Source organism: Talpa occidentalis, unplaced genomic scaffold, assembly GCF_014898055.3.
Source record: "Talpa occidentalis isolate TD23 unplaced genomic scaffold, MPIMG_talOcc4v2.1 talOcc4.6, whole genome shotgun sequence".
NCBI classification, from domain to species: Eukaryota; Metazoa; Chordata; class Mammalia; order Eulipotyphla; family Talpidae; genus Talpa; species Talpa occidentalis.
The window spans coordinates 39,398,161-39,414,139 of NW_023604972.1; the positions used below are offsets into that span (position 1 = coordinate 39,398,161).

Genomic DNA, 15,979 nt, shown 5'->3' on the forward strand with positions numbered 1-15,979 from the left:
CGTGGCGAATCCTGCAGGGTTCTCCACAGCTCCAGTTCACGGGGTGTGGTGGCTGAAATAGTTCCTTTCCACTCCCAGTCCTGCTTTATGCGTAGTTTGTTCTTGTTGGTCTTTTTGGTTTGTTTTTTTCCTCCTCTCTGCTGGTCGGAGAGTGCGGACTCTGTGGGTGGGGGAGGGTAGCAGGGTTCTGCGCTTTCCTCCCTTCTAGTCCTCTTTTATGGCAACTTCCTTCTTCGTGTAGTTTGCTGGAGTTGTCCATTTATCTTCCGTGTCCCAGTTTTCACTGGGACCTGCTGCTTTTCCTCCCTATTAACTTTTTTTTTTAATGGGAGATCTTACTCGCAGCGTCTCCTCGCCGCCATGTTGCTTCGCCTCCTCCTGATTCGAAATCATGTTTTAGATAGTGACATCCAGACTTTAGTAAGATCATGAGGGAATAACCTGTAAAAAGGTTGATGGTACAGGAACATTTTAATAAAAAGGAGCAAGGAAGAGCCAGAGGAACCACTTGAGATAGAAGGTAATAGAGAGATGTTAAACCAGTAGGGAAGACAAACAACCAAATGAGAAGAAGTAGAAGACATCAGAGAATTATGGGAAAGAAGCAAAGTAAAGAACATTTGGTCAGCGTAGTCTTCATTTGGTTCAGAGTTAACGGGCTCATGGACTGAGAATGGGGAGGATGACATACTTATGGTGCATGTCCCTGGTGTAAAATTTAGTTAGCTGATAGAAGGTTAGCTTGACATTCTGGCAAAGGTTTCTGCAATGATGTATCAGCAAAAAGGCAGCCATTAAAAATAATTATAACAATATATATTAGTTGTAAAATATATATTTTATCCAAAGTAATTCTTTGTGGTCAACTTAGTAGATTTGTTCTTTCTTTTAAAACAATGAGTCAAAACAAACAAAAATCTGAGTAAGACAAATTGAAGAATTTTTTTTCTATGAAAATATGTGAATATTATCGCACTCAGAACAAAGGAAGGAAAACAAAGGCTTATTTTTTAATCACAGTTTATTTGCAAAATTCACAGAGACTATGATAATAAAAATGCCAATACTGTTGAAAAAACCCCCTTCTTTACAATCTTAAAGCATTCACAGCATCATTTGTACATATATTTGTTTACAATAACATACTTTGCCTCTTTTAAGCAAGTTTTAAAATTCTTTGACTTGTCAAATTTATGGTTTAAAAGGAAAGCCTCATAACAATGCTATCAGGTAGATGGAAAACGAGGGGTAAAAGGTATTCCTTGTTCCTTCAATGACACTCACTGTGTCAGATATCAAACTAAAGACACATACATTCTGTTTAAGTATCGCCTTTTCCATTTCCCAGATTAATTTACATGCATTTATTCCTCTAATTTGTATTAAAATGTCATTGAATTGAATTCAGCACTGAACTATTTAACTCAGCATACAGTGTCACAGACTTTTATATCCAAAAAGTTATCACAGTCTTATGAAATATGTAGTTTCACAAAAGCATGTACTCATTATAGAAGTTACATAGTAGAAAATGGTTTTTGTTCTAGACAAATTTGTTTTCTGCTTCCTACCAAGGGCTGTGTTTAGTTTAATATTAAAAAGATGTATCATTGGGGTTAGTCTTAGCACTATGAAGCTATCAGCTGCCACTGCAGCATGAGTTCGATCCCCGACCAGGAAGGTAACCCACATGGCACCGCAGATGTCTCCTGTCTTGTCCGCTCCTCCCCTCAGCAGTGATTTCAGTAGTTCTGCCTGTTATACTCCCCACTCTGTCTCTGGTGAATCCTCTCACCTCCCGCACCTCTGGCCTACACCCCAGCTCCTGTGCATATTTATTTCCACAGGATAAATAAATATGCATATTTATTTATGCATAAATAAATAAATATTTTAAAAATTAAAAATGAAAAGATTTATCATCAATCAATCACATCTTGAATTGTTAAATATCTTCCAGAAAGCTCTGGAAATTACAGAAAAAAAATGTAGATTTGACACTGCATGTTCTGTGATATTTAGTCATTAAAAGTCATCCACTCAAAAATTTGTTGGCATTCTCTTTTTAGAAGGAAAATGTGCATGGACCATCTTTTTTATTTTTTTGATATTTTAATATGAAGGTGTTAATAACAACTAGAAATTGTTTTAGTTCTATTAATCTTGTTTACATAGATATACATGTAAATAAAAAAAATTTTCATTCATTAAACAAGTAGATTTTCTCTGATAAATAAAAGCAATAAATCTAGCACACTTGAGGTCTCACATATGAGACTACAGATGAATACAGCTGTGTCTCTGTGGTCACAATCCTGACCATCGTGACCATGCATCCTAAGACTACTTGTCTGTAAGCAGACAGAGTTTAAAATATAATGAAACCTAATGAGTGAATTTGAAAATCTTGAAGTTGACCAGGTTGTTTTTTTTTTTTTACAATGTAATTTAAACTAGAATCAATTATATGATTTTTTTTAAAGAAACAAGGGACAGTTTTTGAGAAGTATATTTTCATGTAAGTGTGGGTTTATTTCTGTGTTCTCAATTTTATTCCATTTTTTGTGTGTCAATATTTATGCCAGTACCATAATGCTTTAGTTGCCCATAGCTTTATAGTATAACTAGAATTCTGGGAGTGAGGTAACTCCACCCTTCCTCCCACCTTTTTTTTGGTCAGAATTACTTTGGCTGTTTGGAGCCCATATAAATTTGGTGTTTCCATATAAATTTCAGTAATGTTCTATTTCTTTGAAAAATAACACTGAAGCTTTGATAGGGATTGCATTAAATATGTATATTGATTGGGTAACCTAGCCATTTCAACAATGTTAATTGTTCCAATCTATGAATAGGGAAAGGATATCTATCCATTTTTTGTGTTCTTTTTTTTTTTTAAACAATGTGTTATAGCTGTCATGGTACAGGTCCTTCACCTTTTAAATATTCCTTGGTATATAATATTTTCTGATGCAACAGTAAAAGGGATTGTTATTCTATGACAAAGGAACTAAGAATATACTTAGAGAAAGGAAAAATCTCTTCAAAAATTGGTGTTGGGAAAACTGAGTAGCCACACACAGAGGAATGAAACAGACCACTATCTTATATCATATACAAAAATTAATTCAAAATGGATTAAATATTTGGTTGGCAGACCTTAAACCATAACATACAGAGAAGAAAACAGGCAAAATGCTCCATGGCATTGGCTTTAGTGATATATTTGGGGACTCAACTTCTATAAGGTAAACAAAAGCAAATAAACAGTACTACATTAAACTAAAAAGCTTCTGCACAATGAAAGAAACTATCATTAAAATGAAAAAAAAAAAAAGGCCACCCTACTGAATGGAAGAAAATATATGCAAGTCTTATATCTGACAGGGAACTAATATCCAAAATCTACAAGGAACTAACACAATTCAACAAAAAGAAAACAACACCCCCCTAAAAAAATTATGGGCAGAGGCTTAAATAGATACTTCGCTAAAGAAGACATAGAGATGGCCAATAAACATATGGATAAAAAGGATCGTCATAACTTGTTATTAGGGAAATGCAAATCAAAACTATAATGAGATACCATTTCACACTTGTAAGTATGGCCCATATCGCTTGGTCAAGAAACAACAGTTTCGCAAGGATGTGGAGTAAAAGGACCCTTTATACTTTTGGTGGGAATGCTCTGGTCCAGCCTATGGAAAACAGTATGGAGATTTCTCAAAATATTGAAAATAGATCTACCATATGAGTCAGCAATTCCACTCTTAGGTATCTACCCAAAAAATGAAAAAACACTTACTCAAAGGGAATATGCACTCAATGTTCATTGCAGCACTATTTACAGTAATAGAGTTACGGAAGCAAGCATCCAAGGATAGATGGGTGGATTAAGAAGATGTGGTATGTGTGTACAGTAGAAAACTGCTTAGCTATTAAAAAAAAAAAAAAGATGAACTCTTGTCATTTGTGGCAACAGGGATGAAACTGAAAAGAAATAAGTGAAATAAGTCAGAAGGAAAAAGACAAACACTAGATGGCTTCCGTCACATGTGGAAACAAAATGAAGAGTCAGCCAACATCAAAGCAAAATTGATCCCTAGAAATCTGACTGTAAAACTGAGGATACCAGAAAGGAATGGGAGAGTGGAGAGCAAAGAGGGAAGGGGGCATATTGGACTATGGTGGATGACTGTAGGTGCCCTTTTGGTGGGTGTACTGTGGTATCATGCATCCATAGTGGTGGGATTTTATATAATCTGGACCATATACAATGTTGTAAACCAATGTTACCTTTATCAAAATTAACGAAAATTCAAAAACATGAATAAAAAAATAAAAAGTATATTTTATTGAGTCCAATGCACATCAATAATTAATAGTTGTTCATATTGAGAGCTTACTCTGTGCAGACACTATTCCAAGTTCTTTCCCTTTATTAATACATTAATCCTCATAACAACCACATGAGGTAGATATTAGTATGGAGATGAGAGAACCAATCACAGAGATGTTAAAACACTGTATAAGCACACACAGCTCAAACATGGCAGAGACAACATTTAAGATTGGGCAGTGTGGTTCCAAAACCTGTGTTCTCCTTCACTATACTTTAAACTATATTTAAGCCCCAAAGTCATTCACTCATATTAACAAATTAAGATAATTGATCTTAAAACACATAGAGGCATTCCTTTACATAATAGCAAACATTCATGTAAAGCATAATATATATCAGGCACAATTCCATGTGCTTTACAAAAATCAGCTCTGACAACCTGACATTCTTATAGACATCTGATCTGTGAGGAAACTGAAGATTTAAAGAAGCACCAGTTACCATCTATTGCTGTAGACACTTCTAAATAACTGGACAGCTCATTCAATCAAAACTCTTAAGACTATCCTGTTATTACTCATTTGAAACCAACCTTGTTAGCCTAGGTCCCATCAGTTCTTTTTATCTTCCTTGCACCCAGGGGAAAAAGCTCCCAAAAGCTGCTTTTGCTCCTTTATGATCTAACTCCAATTCATATATGAAGAGCATGATGCTGTTAAAGATGAATCAGAAATGTTTAACAATGCAGCATGCATCCTGAGGCTCGTGCCTATGTGCATAACAATGTTAATAGCAAGTTCAGACACATGTAAACATTTTTTAAACAGCAACTCTTACTGTTAGTGATAATGCTTTGTATTATGATTTATAAATCCAAGTTAGAGATCAAGTTATATTACAAAATCCCATGCTTTTCCATTCTAGCTGCTGAATATCCAGTCATCATTCCTAGAATGCTGAAGCTCTGACTCCTCAGGGACGATTGCTGATTGGTGTTTGCTAGAAGAATCACAGGTACTCCAGGTATTATATGAGGTAAGTTTTTGGCAGCTCTCATATATTGTGAGAAATTACATTTCCCATCTTCCCTTGGGAGAAACCATTTATAAATATTCATCTTATTAATAAAACAGTTTTCCTTGTGAGTGAGGAGTCGGTGCTACTGCCATTTGCTGTGTCTTTTTCTCACAGGGTTGAGTTCCGTCTCAGGTACACAAAGATGACATGGTGATATGGTACTAGTTCTGAGTCTGGAGGATTTTCTGACATTTAACAAAAGCACTGGTCCAAACCACATGAATATAAATAATAGACAATATGCATGCATTTCAGTTCCATGCACCATAGGTATAATTCCTGGATGGTTCACACTAGATACCAGTCTTGGAAGCAATCCAGGATCTATACTGAGTCACTCTTGTGTAGACTCCAGGCTTTTTGGGAAGAGCACATGATTGTCCCCAACTTACTATACCAATAAGGTACCAGATGTCACGATTATCATAAACCAGAGGTCCTCCAGAATCTCCCTGCAGAAAAAAAAAAAAAGCAGAAACATTTAAAGTTATTAACTCAAATTCAGTAATAGTCACTGGAGTTATCTCTCATCTACAGAAAAAAAGGAAGGAAAATGATATATAGAAGTTGCAATAGGACTAGAGATATACAGTGTTTTTTTCAAATGAGTTAAAAATTCTGTACTAAATTTTTAAGTTCATTGTTATAGAAAGGCTAAGTCATTCATGTAGAATGGTTACATTATTTCTGATTTAGCATTCTTGGATTTCCTTTTATTAGTTTAATTAGATACTTTATGCTTTAGTAAGCATATGTATAAAATATTAAATATGAGGTTAGCATTTATAGGCTTAGGAGGAAAGTTTTGATAATCTCTTCTGAACATAGTTAGCTTCACTATATTTTATGGATCTGCTCTTGGTCTTCTGTTCACTAATTCACCAAATTTTAATTTATACTTGATTGTTGAATTATATATATGCCCTCTTTAATATGTTTTAGAATGTATTTAAGTAATAAACAGATATACATGTATCAGTTAAAAGGGTGGTCTCAGCAGTTGAACTGTTCAAGCTTTGGGTTAGCTCCATTAATTACTGACATGTGACCTATGGTAAGAAACTTAATCTTTTTTCACCTCATTTATTTATTTAGCCACTATTTATTGAACTCCAACTATGCATTCCAGGCATTTTTATGGCCATTGAGGATAGAGAGACCAAAACGAATGGTCCTTATGCTCATAAAACTTGAAGTTTAGGTTTAAAAACATATTACATCCACAAATAAATGCAAAACTGCAGTGGTGATAAGTGCTATGGAAACACAATAGGGGAAGTCAGGAGGGTCAAGATAGTTTTTCCTAATGATATAGGATGGTGCTAATATCTTAAAGGAAGAGGATTTAACTGTGACAGGAGGGTGGGGATCAAATGTGTTCTAGGCAGAGGTTTTTAACAGCTTTGTAAAATGCTTTGTGACATGAAGAACCTGACATATGAAAAGGCCTAAAAATAAATAGGAACTGAGAGAGAGAGAGAGAGAGAAAGAGAGAGAGAGAGAGAGAGAGAGAAAGAAAGAATATTTGACTTCTTGCAGGTTTGGGGCTTTGTCAGAAAGAAACAATGAAAAGAGAGCAATAAAGTGAAAGCAATAAAGTGAGCTTGAGATATTAACAAAAGTGTTAAAAAAAACTACCAATAGTGAAATTTAAGCTGGAAAAAAAGGAAGATAGAAGAAAAGAAAGGTTTTGGAATGTGAAAAAGCAGAGAAGCAATGATCTATAGGGCTCTGTGAAGTTGAAAAAATAATATTGTCAATAAATATTTGTGTGAAGCACTATTTTAAGTTTTGGTAATATAGTGATAAATAAAGAAAATTCCTCCAAATCTGTGCCTTTCCGGAACTTACATACTCGTTTAGTGGGACAGACAGACAATAAATCAAATATATTACATTTGGATGATGATAAGAGCTAAAGGGGAAAATAAAATGGAAGGGAAGCAAAGAATATCTACATAGGTTGTGTATGTTGGGGGGGAATAAGGATTGGTAAATTGGGGTCTAACAGAGACTGTGCCCCAGACAGCTGAAGTAGTTCAAAAGCAGGCAGGAAGGATTGGGGATAGTTGTTAAATACAAACATTTGGAGAATTAGTGTTTTGGAGGTGGAAGAGTTTCTGGTGGCTTGACTCAAGGTGTGACCCTAGAACTAGAATGAATGAGGGGGAGTAAAGATCACTGGAGGTTAGGGGGTTAATAACTAAGAATCCAGCATCTAAATGGGTCAATGTTAGTATTCCAGGGCTCAGAATAAAGGAAAGGAAACCTATTTCAGGTGTCAATGTCATTAAAAATGAGAGAGACGTGGTGCAGATACTTGGAGGGTAGGCAAAGAGATGGTGACAATGTTGAATGAAGTGCTCATCAATGGAGAGGTTTTTCTGTCTTTTGTTTACAATTTTGTTTAAGAAAATAGTTATAGAGTATAAGACTAATTGTGTGAACTAGAAATACGGTGCAACGGACTCTAATTTCCTAATTTGTAAAATATGAACAATTTTCTACAGCTTTGATTTTCTCTTATTAAATGATGTATAAAAAGTTCTTAGCACTTTGGCACAGAGTAGACACTCAACATTTGTTATGATTATTAAACAGGGTTCTTGGTAAAAGGGATGCCATATTTTTGCTGCCAGGTGAAACATATGCCACAATTAGAAATAGCTAAATGGAAACTTTGCTTTTAAAGTTTTGACCTTGACTTTGGGCTTACCTTACATGCATCTACTTTTCCTTCCATGAATCCAGCACATAACATTCCTGAAGTTATGAGGCCATCATATACATCCTTTCTGTTACACACATCCGTGCTTATGGTTTCCACCCTAGCTTGCCGAAGTTTATTTTGTGTAGGCCCTATTACACAAATAAGCACACATTCAAAAAATGTATTCTTTGAATAAAAATATTTTTTAGACATGAAAGGCATATAAATTGTATACTCCTAGGAGTAAACTCACAAGATATATTTATTGACATAGTCATTACCTAATTTTATGTTCTTCATCATAAATGTGTACATTCAAGATACCATAAATATACATGCCCTGATATTATATTGTATTTTATGGATCTTCAAGCTATTGGAACCCTTGACATTAGATGCAATATATTTAATTTTTTTCATGAGGAGAGACTTTATGATACTAATCTTACTCAACTGACACATTTTTCCTATTTATGGATGTCAAAACATAGGGAAGCTCTTTGGTTTTCCAAAATACATTTAACTAGAAACCAGGATATGAACTGCATGGAGCTACTGCCCTACTCTAGGTTGTAGTGTGCTAACTTAGAGATGTACTGAAGCATGGGAAACAGAACAGATGCACGGGGTACAGATTGAAGCTATCAGTGTGTAGCTGTGAGCTACTAGCAAGGAAAGAGAATGTGGAAGGAGACTTAAAACCACTTCTTACAAAGTCAATTTGGAGCTGCATGGGGTATTTGACAAAGTTTACATATAATAGAGCTCTGTCCAGAAAAAAAAAAAGCTACATTAAGATATATTTTGGCTAAAAAAGAAAAGTTCAGGATGGAAGAGGAGCAAGATCTTTGTGTCAACTCTTTCTGCTTTTAGGAAACTTCTTTAGGCAATATTGTGACTGTGGAGTTCTGACACTGGTGGATGCTATGCTGGTTAAAATGAAATAAGAAGCCAGAATCAAAGGGTGTATCATCTTACCCCTTGCCCATCAGGGGCTTTTGTGGCTTTCAGTCAGTTCTTACAACAGCCAGCTAGCACCATCATGCAGTAACTGCTGGAGCTTGAGCTTGCAGGGAAAAATTTGTTTGTGGAACTTAGTGGGAATGGTCAGTGATCATAATCTGCCTAACCAGCTACTGAGGTCCTTGAAAAACACCCATTTCTGCCCATCTTGGGTCTGCAGACTTCATTGATTGAAGGCAGGCCATACTCATAGCTTCCTCCTGGGGCTTGCAATCAGCTACCTTGAAACACCAGTCCCACTCCCTCAGCTGAGTTCTAAGAGCTTCTAGGCAGCCTACCTCTGCTAAGATTGTGATTATCCAGAGTATCTGCCTGTATCCTGAGCCCACGAATCCCCCTAACACAATAACTCTGCTCTTGCCTGAGTCTCTAGGGAAAAATTCTACTTGTAGAATCTGCTCATATCAGAGCTAGGCTGCAGTGAAGGAGTTCAATGACTCCAATGGCAAGGGAAGCAGAAGTCAAAATAAACAAATGGAACTACATATAACTAAAAGGGTTCTGTGCCACCAAAGAAACTACTGTTAAAACAAAAAGTTACCCTACTGAATGAGAGAAAATAATTGCACATCATATTTTCAACATGAGGTTATTATCAACAAAGAACTCATAAAACTCAAGAAAACAAAACAAATAACTCAATCAAGAAATGGGAGAAGCACCACAGAAATCAAAAGAATAATCAGTAACTACTATGAACAGTTGTATGGAAACAAGTTCAACAATCTAGAGGAGATGGACAAATTTCTACAATTCTACAATCACCCAAAGCTAGATAAAGAAGAAATAGAACACCTAAACAGACCAATTACAAGCAGCGAAATTGAAATGGTAATCAAAAACCTCCCCAAAAACAAAAGCCTAGGACCTGATGGATTTACAAATGAATTCTACCAAACATTCAGAGATGAATTAGTGCCTATCCTTCACAAACTCTTCCAAAAAATTGAGAAGGAAGGGATAATACCAAACATGTTCTATGAAGCCAACATTACACTAATACCAAAACCGAACAAGAACAACACAAAAAAAGAAAACTATAGGCCAATCTCCCTAATGAACACTGATGCAAAAATCCTCAATAAAATTTTAGCTATCAGAATCCAACAATGTATCCATAAGATAATTCACCACGACCAAGTAGGATTCACTCCAGGGACACAAGGATGGTTCAACATCCGAAAATCAATCAACGTTATCCAACACATCAACAGAAAGAAATATAAAAACCATATGATAATATCAATAGATGCCGAGAAAGCTTTTGACAAAGTACAACACCCATTCATGATAAAAGCCCTTGAAATTCTTGGCATACAGGAACATACTTCAACATCATAAACGCCATATATGACAAGCCAACAGCCAGTATCATTCTCAATGGTGAAAAGCTGAAAGCATTTCCATTAAGATATGGAGCAAGACAAGGATGTCCACTCTCACCACTGCTTTTCAATATAATACTGGAAGTCCAGCCAGAGCAATAAGACAAGAGAAAGACATACAAGGAATCCAAATAGGAAAAGAAGAAGTCAAACTATCACTCTTTGCAGATGATATGATAATATACATAGAGAACCCCAAAAACTCCACAGAAAAACTAATTCAACTCATCAATCAGTTCAGTGAAGTGGCAGGATACAAAATCAACACACAAAAGTCAGTAGCCTTCCTATACACAAACAATAATTTTGAAGAAGAAGAAATCAAAAAAACCATCCCTTTTATAATTGAAACAAAAAAAATCAAATACTTGGGAATAAATCTAACAAAAGAGGTAAAGGACATATACAAAGGAAAACTATAAAACACTGTTAAAAGAAATAGAAGAAGACACAAAGAAATGGAAAGACATCCCCTGCTCATGGATTGGAAGAATAAACATTATTAAAATGGCCATCCTGCCAAAAGCAATATACAGATTCAATGCTATTCCAATAAAAATCTCAATGTCATTCTTCAAAGAAATAGAATAATTATTGATGAAATTCATATGTAATCACCAAAAACCCTGAATAGCCAAAGGTCTCCTGAAAAAAAAAAGAAGGGATGGAGGCATCACACTCCCAGACTTCCAACTATACTACAAAGCCATAATCATCAAAACTGCATGGTATTGGTACAAGAACAGACACACAGACCAATGGAATTGAATAGAAAATCCAGAAATAGACCCACAAATTTATGGTCAACTAATCTTTGACAAAGGAGCAAAGACTATGCATTGGAGCAAAGAAAGTTTGTTCCATAAATGGTGCTGGGAAAACTGGGTCGCTACATGCAAAAGAATGAAGCTTGACCACTACCTCACACCATACACAAAAACCAACTCAAAATGGATTAAAGAACTAGACATAAAACCTGAAACCATAAAATACATAGAAGGAAATATAGGCGAAACACTACATAATATGCACCTCAAAGACATCTTTATAGGCACATCACCCAAAGCAGTGATAGTGAAGGCAAAGATAAACAGCTGGGACTACATCAAATTAAAGAGCTTCTGCACAGCAAAAGAGACAATAACCAAAACAAAGAGAAACCCCACAGATTGGGAGAACATTTTTGCACACAACACTAATGATAAAGGATTGATCACAAAAATCTACAAAAAGCTGATGAGACTCAACAAAAACAAAGAAAATAATCCAGTCAAAAAATGGGCAGAAGAGCTAAAAAGAAACTTCTCTGAAGAGGAAATGCAAATGGCCAACAGGCATATGAAAAAATGTTCAACATCACTTGTAATCAGGGAAATGCAAATCAAAACGACCATGAGATACCATCTTACACCAGTGAGAATGGCACATATTAAAAAAACTAGCAACAACAAATGTTGGCGAGGTTGTGGAGAAAAAGGAACTCTCCTGCACTGTTGGTGGGAGTGCAAACTGGTCCAACCACTATGGAGAGCTGTGTGGAGATTTCTGGACCTACTAAACATAGAGCTTCCATATGATCCAGCAATTCCACTCCTAGGTATTTACCCAAAGGACACAGAAACATCCATTCCAAAGAGCACCTGCACCCCTATGTTTATAGCAGCACTGTTTACAATAGCTAAGCTTTGGAAACACCCAAATGCCCAAAAATAGATGACTGGATCAAGAAGATGTGGTACATATACACCATGGAATATTACTCAGCATTCAAAAAAGATAAACACATGCAATTTGCAGCAACATGGATGGCACTGGAAGGGATCATGCTCAGCAAAATAAGCCAGGAATCTAGAAAACTTAAATAAGGGACCAGGAAAAAGAGTAAGAAAGTAAAAATCAAAATCAACAAACAACTATGAACCAGAGACACTCTATGGGGAGGGGTGGGCGGGGAGGGGAGGGATTGGGGTCCAAATAAGGGGGTCGCAATTGTATGGGGAATATAAAAATAAAATTTATAATAAAAAAAAAAGAAATGGGAGAAGACCTAAATAGACATTTTCTCTAGAAGACATGTAGAGGGCTAAAAGGTATGTGAAAAAACATGACTCACCATCATTTATAATAAGGCAAATGCAATGCACACCTAACCTGCAATGACATATTACCTCACACCTCTGATAATGTTCTGTATTAAAAATACCACAAAAAACAAAGTTTGTTGAGGGTGTGGGGAAAAGGAATACACATACCCTGCAAGCAGGAATGTAAACTGGTGAACCCTCTATGGGAAACAGTATGGAGTTTCCTCAAAAAATTAAAAAATAGATCTACCATATGACTCAGATAGTTATCTAGCTGAAAAATATAAAAACAGCAGTACAAAAGATATATACATCCTTATATTAACTGCAGCACCATTTACAATAACCAAGTTATAGAAATAACCTGTGTCCATTAATGAATAACTACATAAAGAAGATGTGGTCTATATACATAATGGACTACTCCTTAGCCACAAAAAGCATATAAAATCTTCTAGCAAAAACATGAATGAGGAGATTACACTAAACAAAATAAATCAGAAGGAGAAAGACAAATGCCAGATGATTTCACTCCTACATAGAATATAAAATAATAAAGCAAAGTAACAGACCAAATCAAAATAAACCCTTGGTTTCTGATTGCAGAACTGAGGTCACCAGAGGGAAAGATGGGGTAAAGAGCAAAGCTTAAAGGGGGTACTATGGTGGAGTTTTCTTTGCTCTTCCTTAGTGAGCATGGTGTGGTAACATACGTCTGAAGAAGTGTGAACCTGTACTTCTAAAATATATAGTGTTGTACACCAGTGTTACTTCAATTAAAAAAACAAGTGAGTAAATAATAAAGACATGAATAAGTAATAAGATACATTAGCATTTGTCTCCTATTTTCTTTAGGATACCTCTGAGCATTGTAATTATTTCTTATTTCCTATTATTTTAAAACATTTGATTCTCCCTTTTTTTATTTTATATATTTTTACATCATTTTTCATTTTTGCACAATGTATGCATTTTCATCTTGGTTATATTCCTCTATTCTCCTTTAAAGCTGAATGAACTAGAACCTAAAAATCTTAAATTCTGATATTCAATATATAAAATTAGAACTGGTATCTTTTAATCCCCTAAGAAATGGAATAGAAGAAAAATACTTAATCTATTAACTAACCAAAATGAAAATTCATAAACACTTTCGCGTGTGTGATTTTTATAATTCCTCATTAAAATGAAGGATTTGGGGGGGGACAAAATGCTACCATTAGGGTTGTTTATGCTTTTCATTACATACCAAACCAAAGTATCTATATCTTGGAAATACAGAGTTTGGAATTGCGCACTTCCTGGTAATCCCGTAGTATTCAGCCCATTCTTACCACCTAATCTAGTCAGATTTTTGTCTTCTATATTCACTTCCCCCCTTTTTAAGACTGGCTCCAGTTAATTTTGAATGTCTCAAGATTAGGACACTGATTCCTTTTACGATTTGACCTACAGAATTCGGTTCTCCTCAGAGTCATACACATTTGAAGCATCAACATTATTTTTATGAAAAGTTCGAAAAGATTTCCCCTAAGGCAGCTTTTAACACTCAAGACAAATCTTTATTAAGTAAATTAGGTTTAACTACTCACCATCATCTACAATGGATCCAAATCCTGTAACAAAAACACTTGTCTTAGGTGGCAACTTTATAAATGAATCTGGAAGACAAACTCTCTGGACTATATTTGAAAACTCAACTCGGGTGGAAAGCTGAGCCAAAGCAATGTCATTTTCGTTTGTTTCTTTGCGATAATTTTCGTGAAGGATAATTCTTCCCACCCGTCGTTGCACTGCGGGTGGTGTTATAGTTGAACCAAAAGTAACAATCCACTGACGGGGGTCTTTATTTCTGCAAAAAATTGAAGAGTAAGATTTGTGATGCTTAATTGTATCCTTTAAAAAATATGAAACTTTTATTCTCCCCAATTGTTATGCTCCTGAAAAATCCCAATAATGAGAGAATCCGCAATTGATGATATGGAAAAATGAGGTGACAAATATTAATGATACCAGTGAAAATATAAAAACTCTTAGGTATATTTTACATCCTCTATAATTAAAAAGAACACGGCAACTTAATGAAATGGCATGCTTATTTGAATTGATAATAATAGTGGATGCCTTACAATTATTTTCCAATCTTTAATTTGTTAGAAATGCTTCAAACTCTCTTCTATATTTTATATAAAACATTTGGAATTGATTTTGATTGGTTTTGGATGATATGCATACGAAGATCCGTCTTCCCTCTGTCTCAGAGATTTTACCCACCCATGCTTACTTCATGACTCACTTGTTAGCATTTGCTTCCTGAGTCTTATTGTGATCTTTGAAACAAAGTGTAATTTATCTGCTTCACAAACCCTCATCTGTACATCAGATTGTTCCTCCATCCTGTGCCTAAACTTCGCCCCAATGTCAAGACTAAGCCTCCCTAACCCAACCTCATGCTGTTATATTTTCACTGCCCTGTAATTTCCTCTTGCTATTTTTGAGGCTCGCTCTCCACACACATGCTTTGCTGTCCTACAGGGTTATATTACAAGCAAATTCTATTTAGTCCTATTATCTCTTTACCTTCCTGTTCCTTCCCAAAGCCCAGTTTCCTCTTTTTCTAATTTCCCCATCAAGAATGACTAGAAATACATCAAAACTTTAAATTCTCCATGTAAAGGAAAATTAGGTAGAAGGAAATAACATGAAGGAGAATTTATAAAGTGGATTTCCTTGTTCATTCAGGATTACTGAGCTGGTGACTCAGAAACTTTAAAGAATAAAAACAAAAAAAAAAACCTCTGAAAAAGCAGTGATTTCAAAGTACTCTACAGTATCCCAGAGATAAGCAGGGAGAGCAGAGGGTCAGGTAGGGTGGAGGGAATGGAAAAAAGGTGGCTCTCTATAGTATTTCACTTTATTTTAAAAAGACTTTATCTGAATTGGAAATCTTAGGGCTGATGCATTCGTTTGAAAATTAGAATCCTGGGAAATATGAATACTTGGGACTTCAGTCCTTAAGAAACTTATAAACTGATTGAGTAGATATAATAGAAATAACCCATCTCTTCAAGCATTATCAACCAGAAAGAAAGCCTCATGTGATAGTTACAGTTCAATATACTTTATGGATAAGAAACTTGAGGCTCAGAGTTAATGACTTATATAAGTGGGTGGCATATCCAGCTGGTCAGTGTCAGAGAGACGTGGCCCAGTTCTCCTGACATTTGTCAAGAACTGTTTCCCTACCTCACACTGTTTCATAAAGACTGGAATAGTTTTTCATGGACATAAAGACACTGATTTAGCCAGAAGGAAAATGATATTATCAGATGGTTTCACTTATATGTGAAATATAGAG

At 35.4% G+C, this 15,979-nt stretch overlaps 1 protein-coding gene across 1 annotated transcript in view; it reads right to left on the reverse strand.

Annotated features, from left to right (window-relative positions):
• Positions 1–5,704: 5,704 nt before the first annotated feature.
• LOC119260824 (transmembrane protease serine 11F) overlaps positions 5,705–15,979 on the reverse strand; it is a 44,573-nt gene continuing 34,298 nt past the window's right edge. The window contains exons 8-10 of the mRNA XM_037529914.1: positions 14,214–14,473; positions 8,136–8,278; positions 5,705–5,871 (exon numbers count right to left, since the gene is read on the reverse strand). Of these exons, the coding sequence (XP_037385811.1) occupies positions 5,713–5,871; positions 8,136–8,278; positions 14,214–14,473 (562 nt within the window). The 3' untranslated portion in view covers positions 5,705–5,712. The remainder of the gene's footprint in view (positions 5,872–8,135; positions 8,279–14,213; positions 14,474–15,979) is intronic.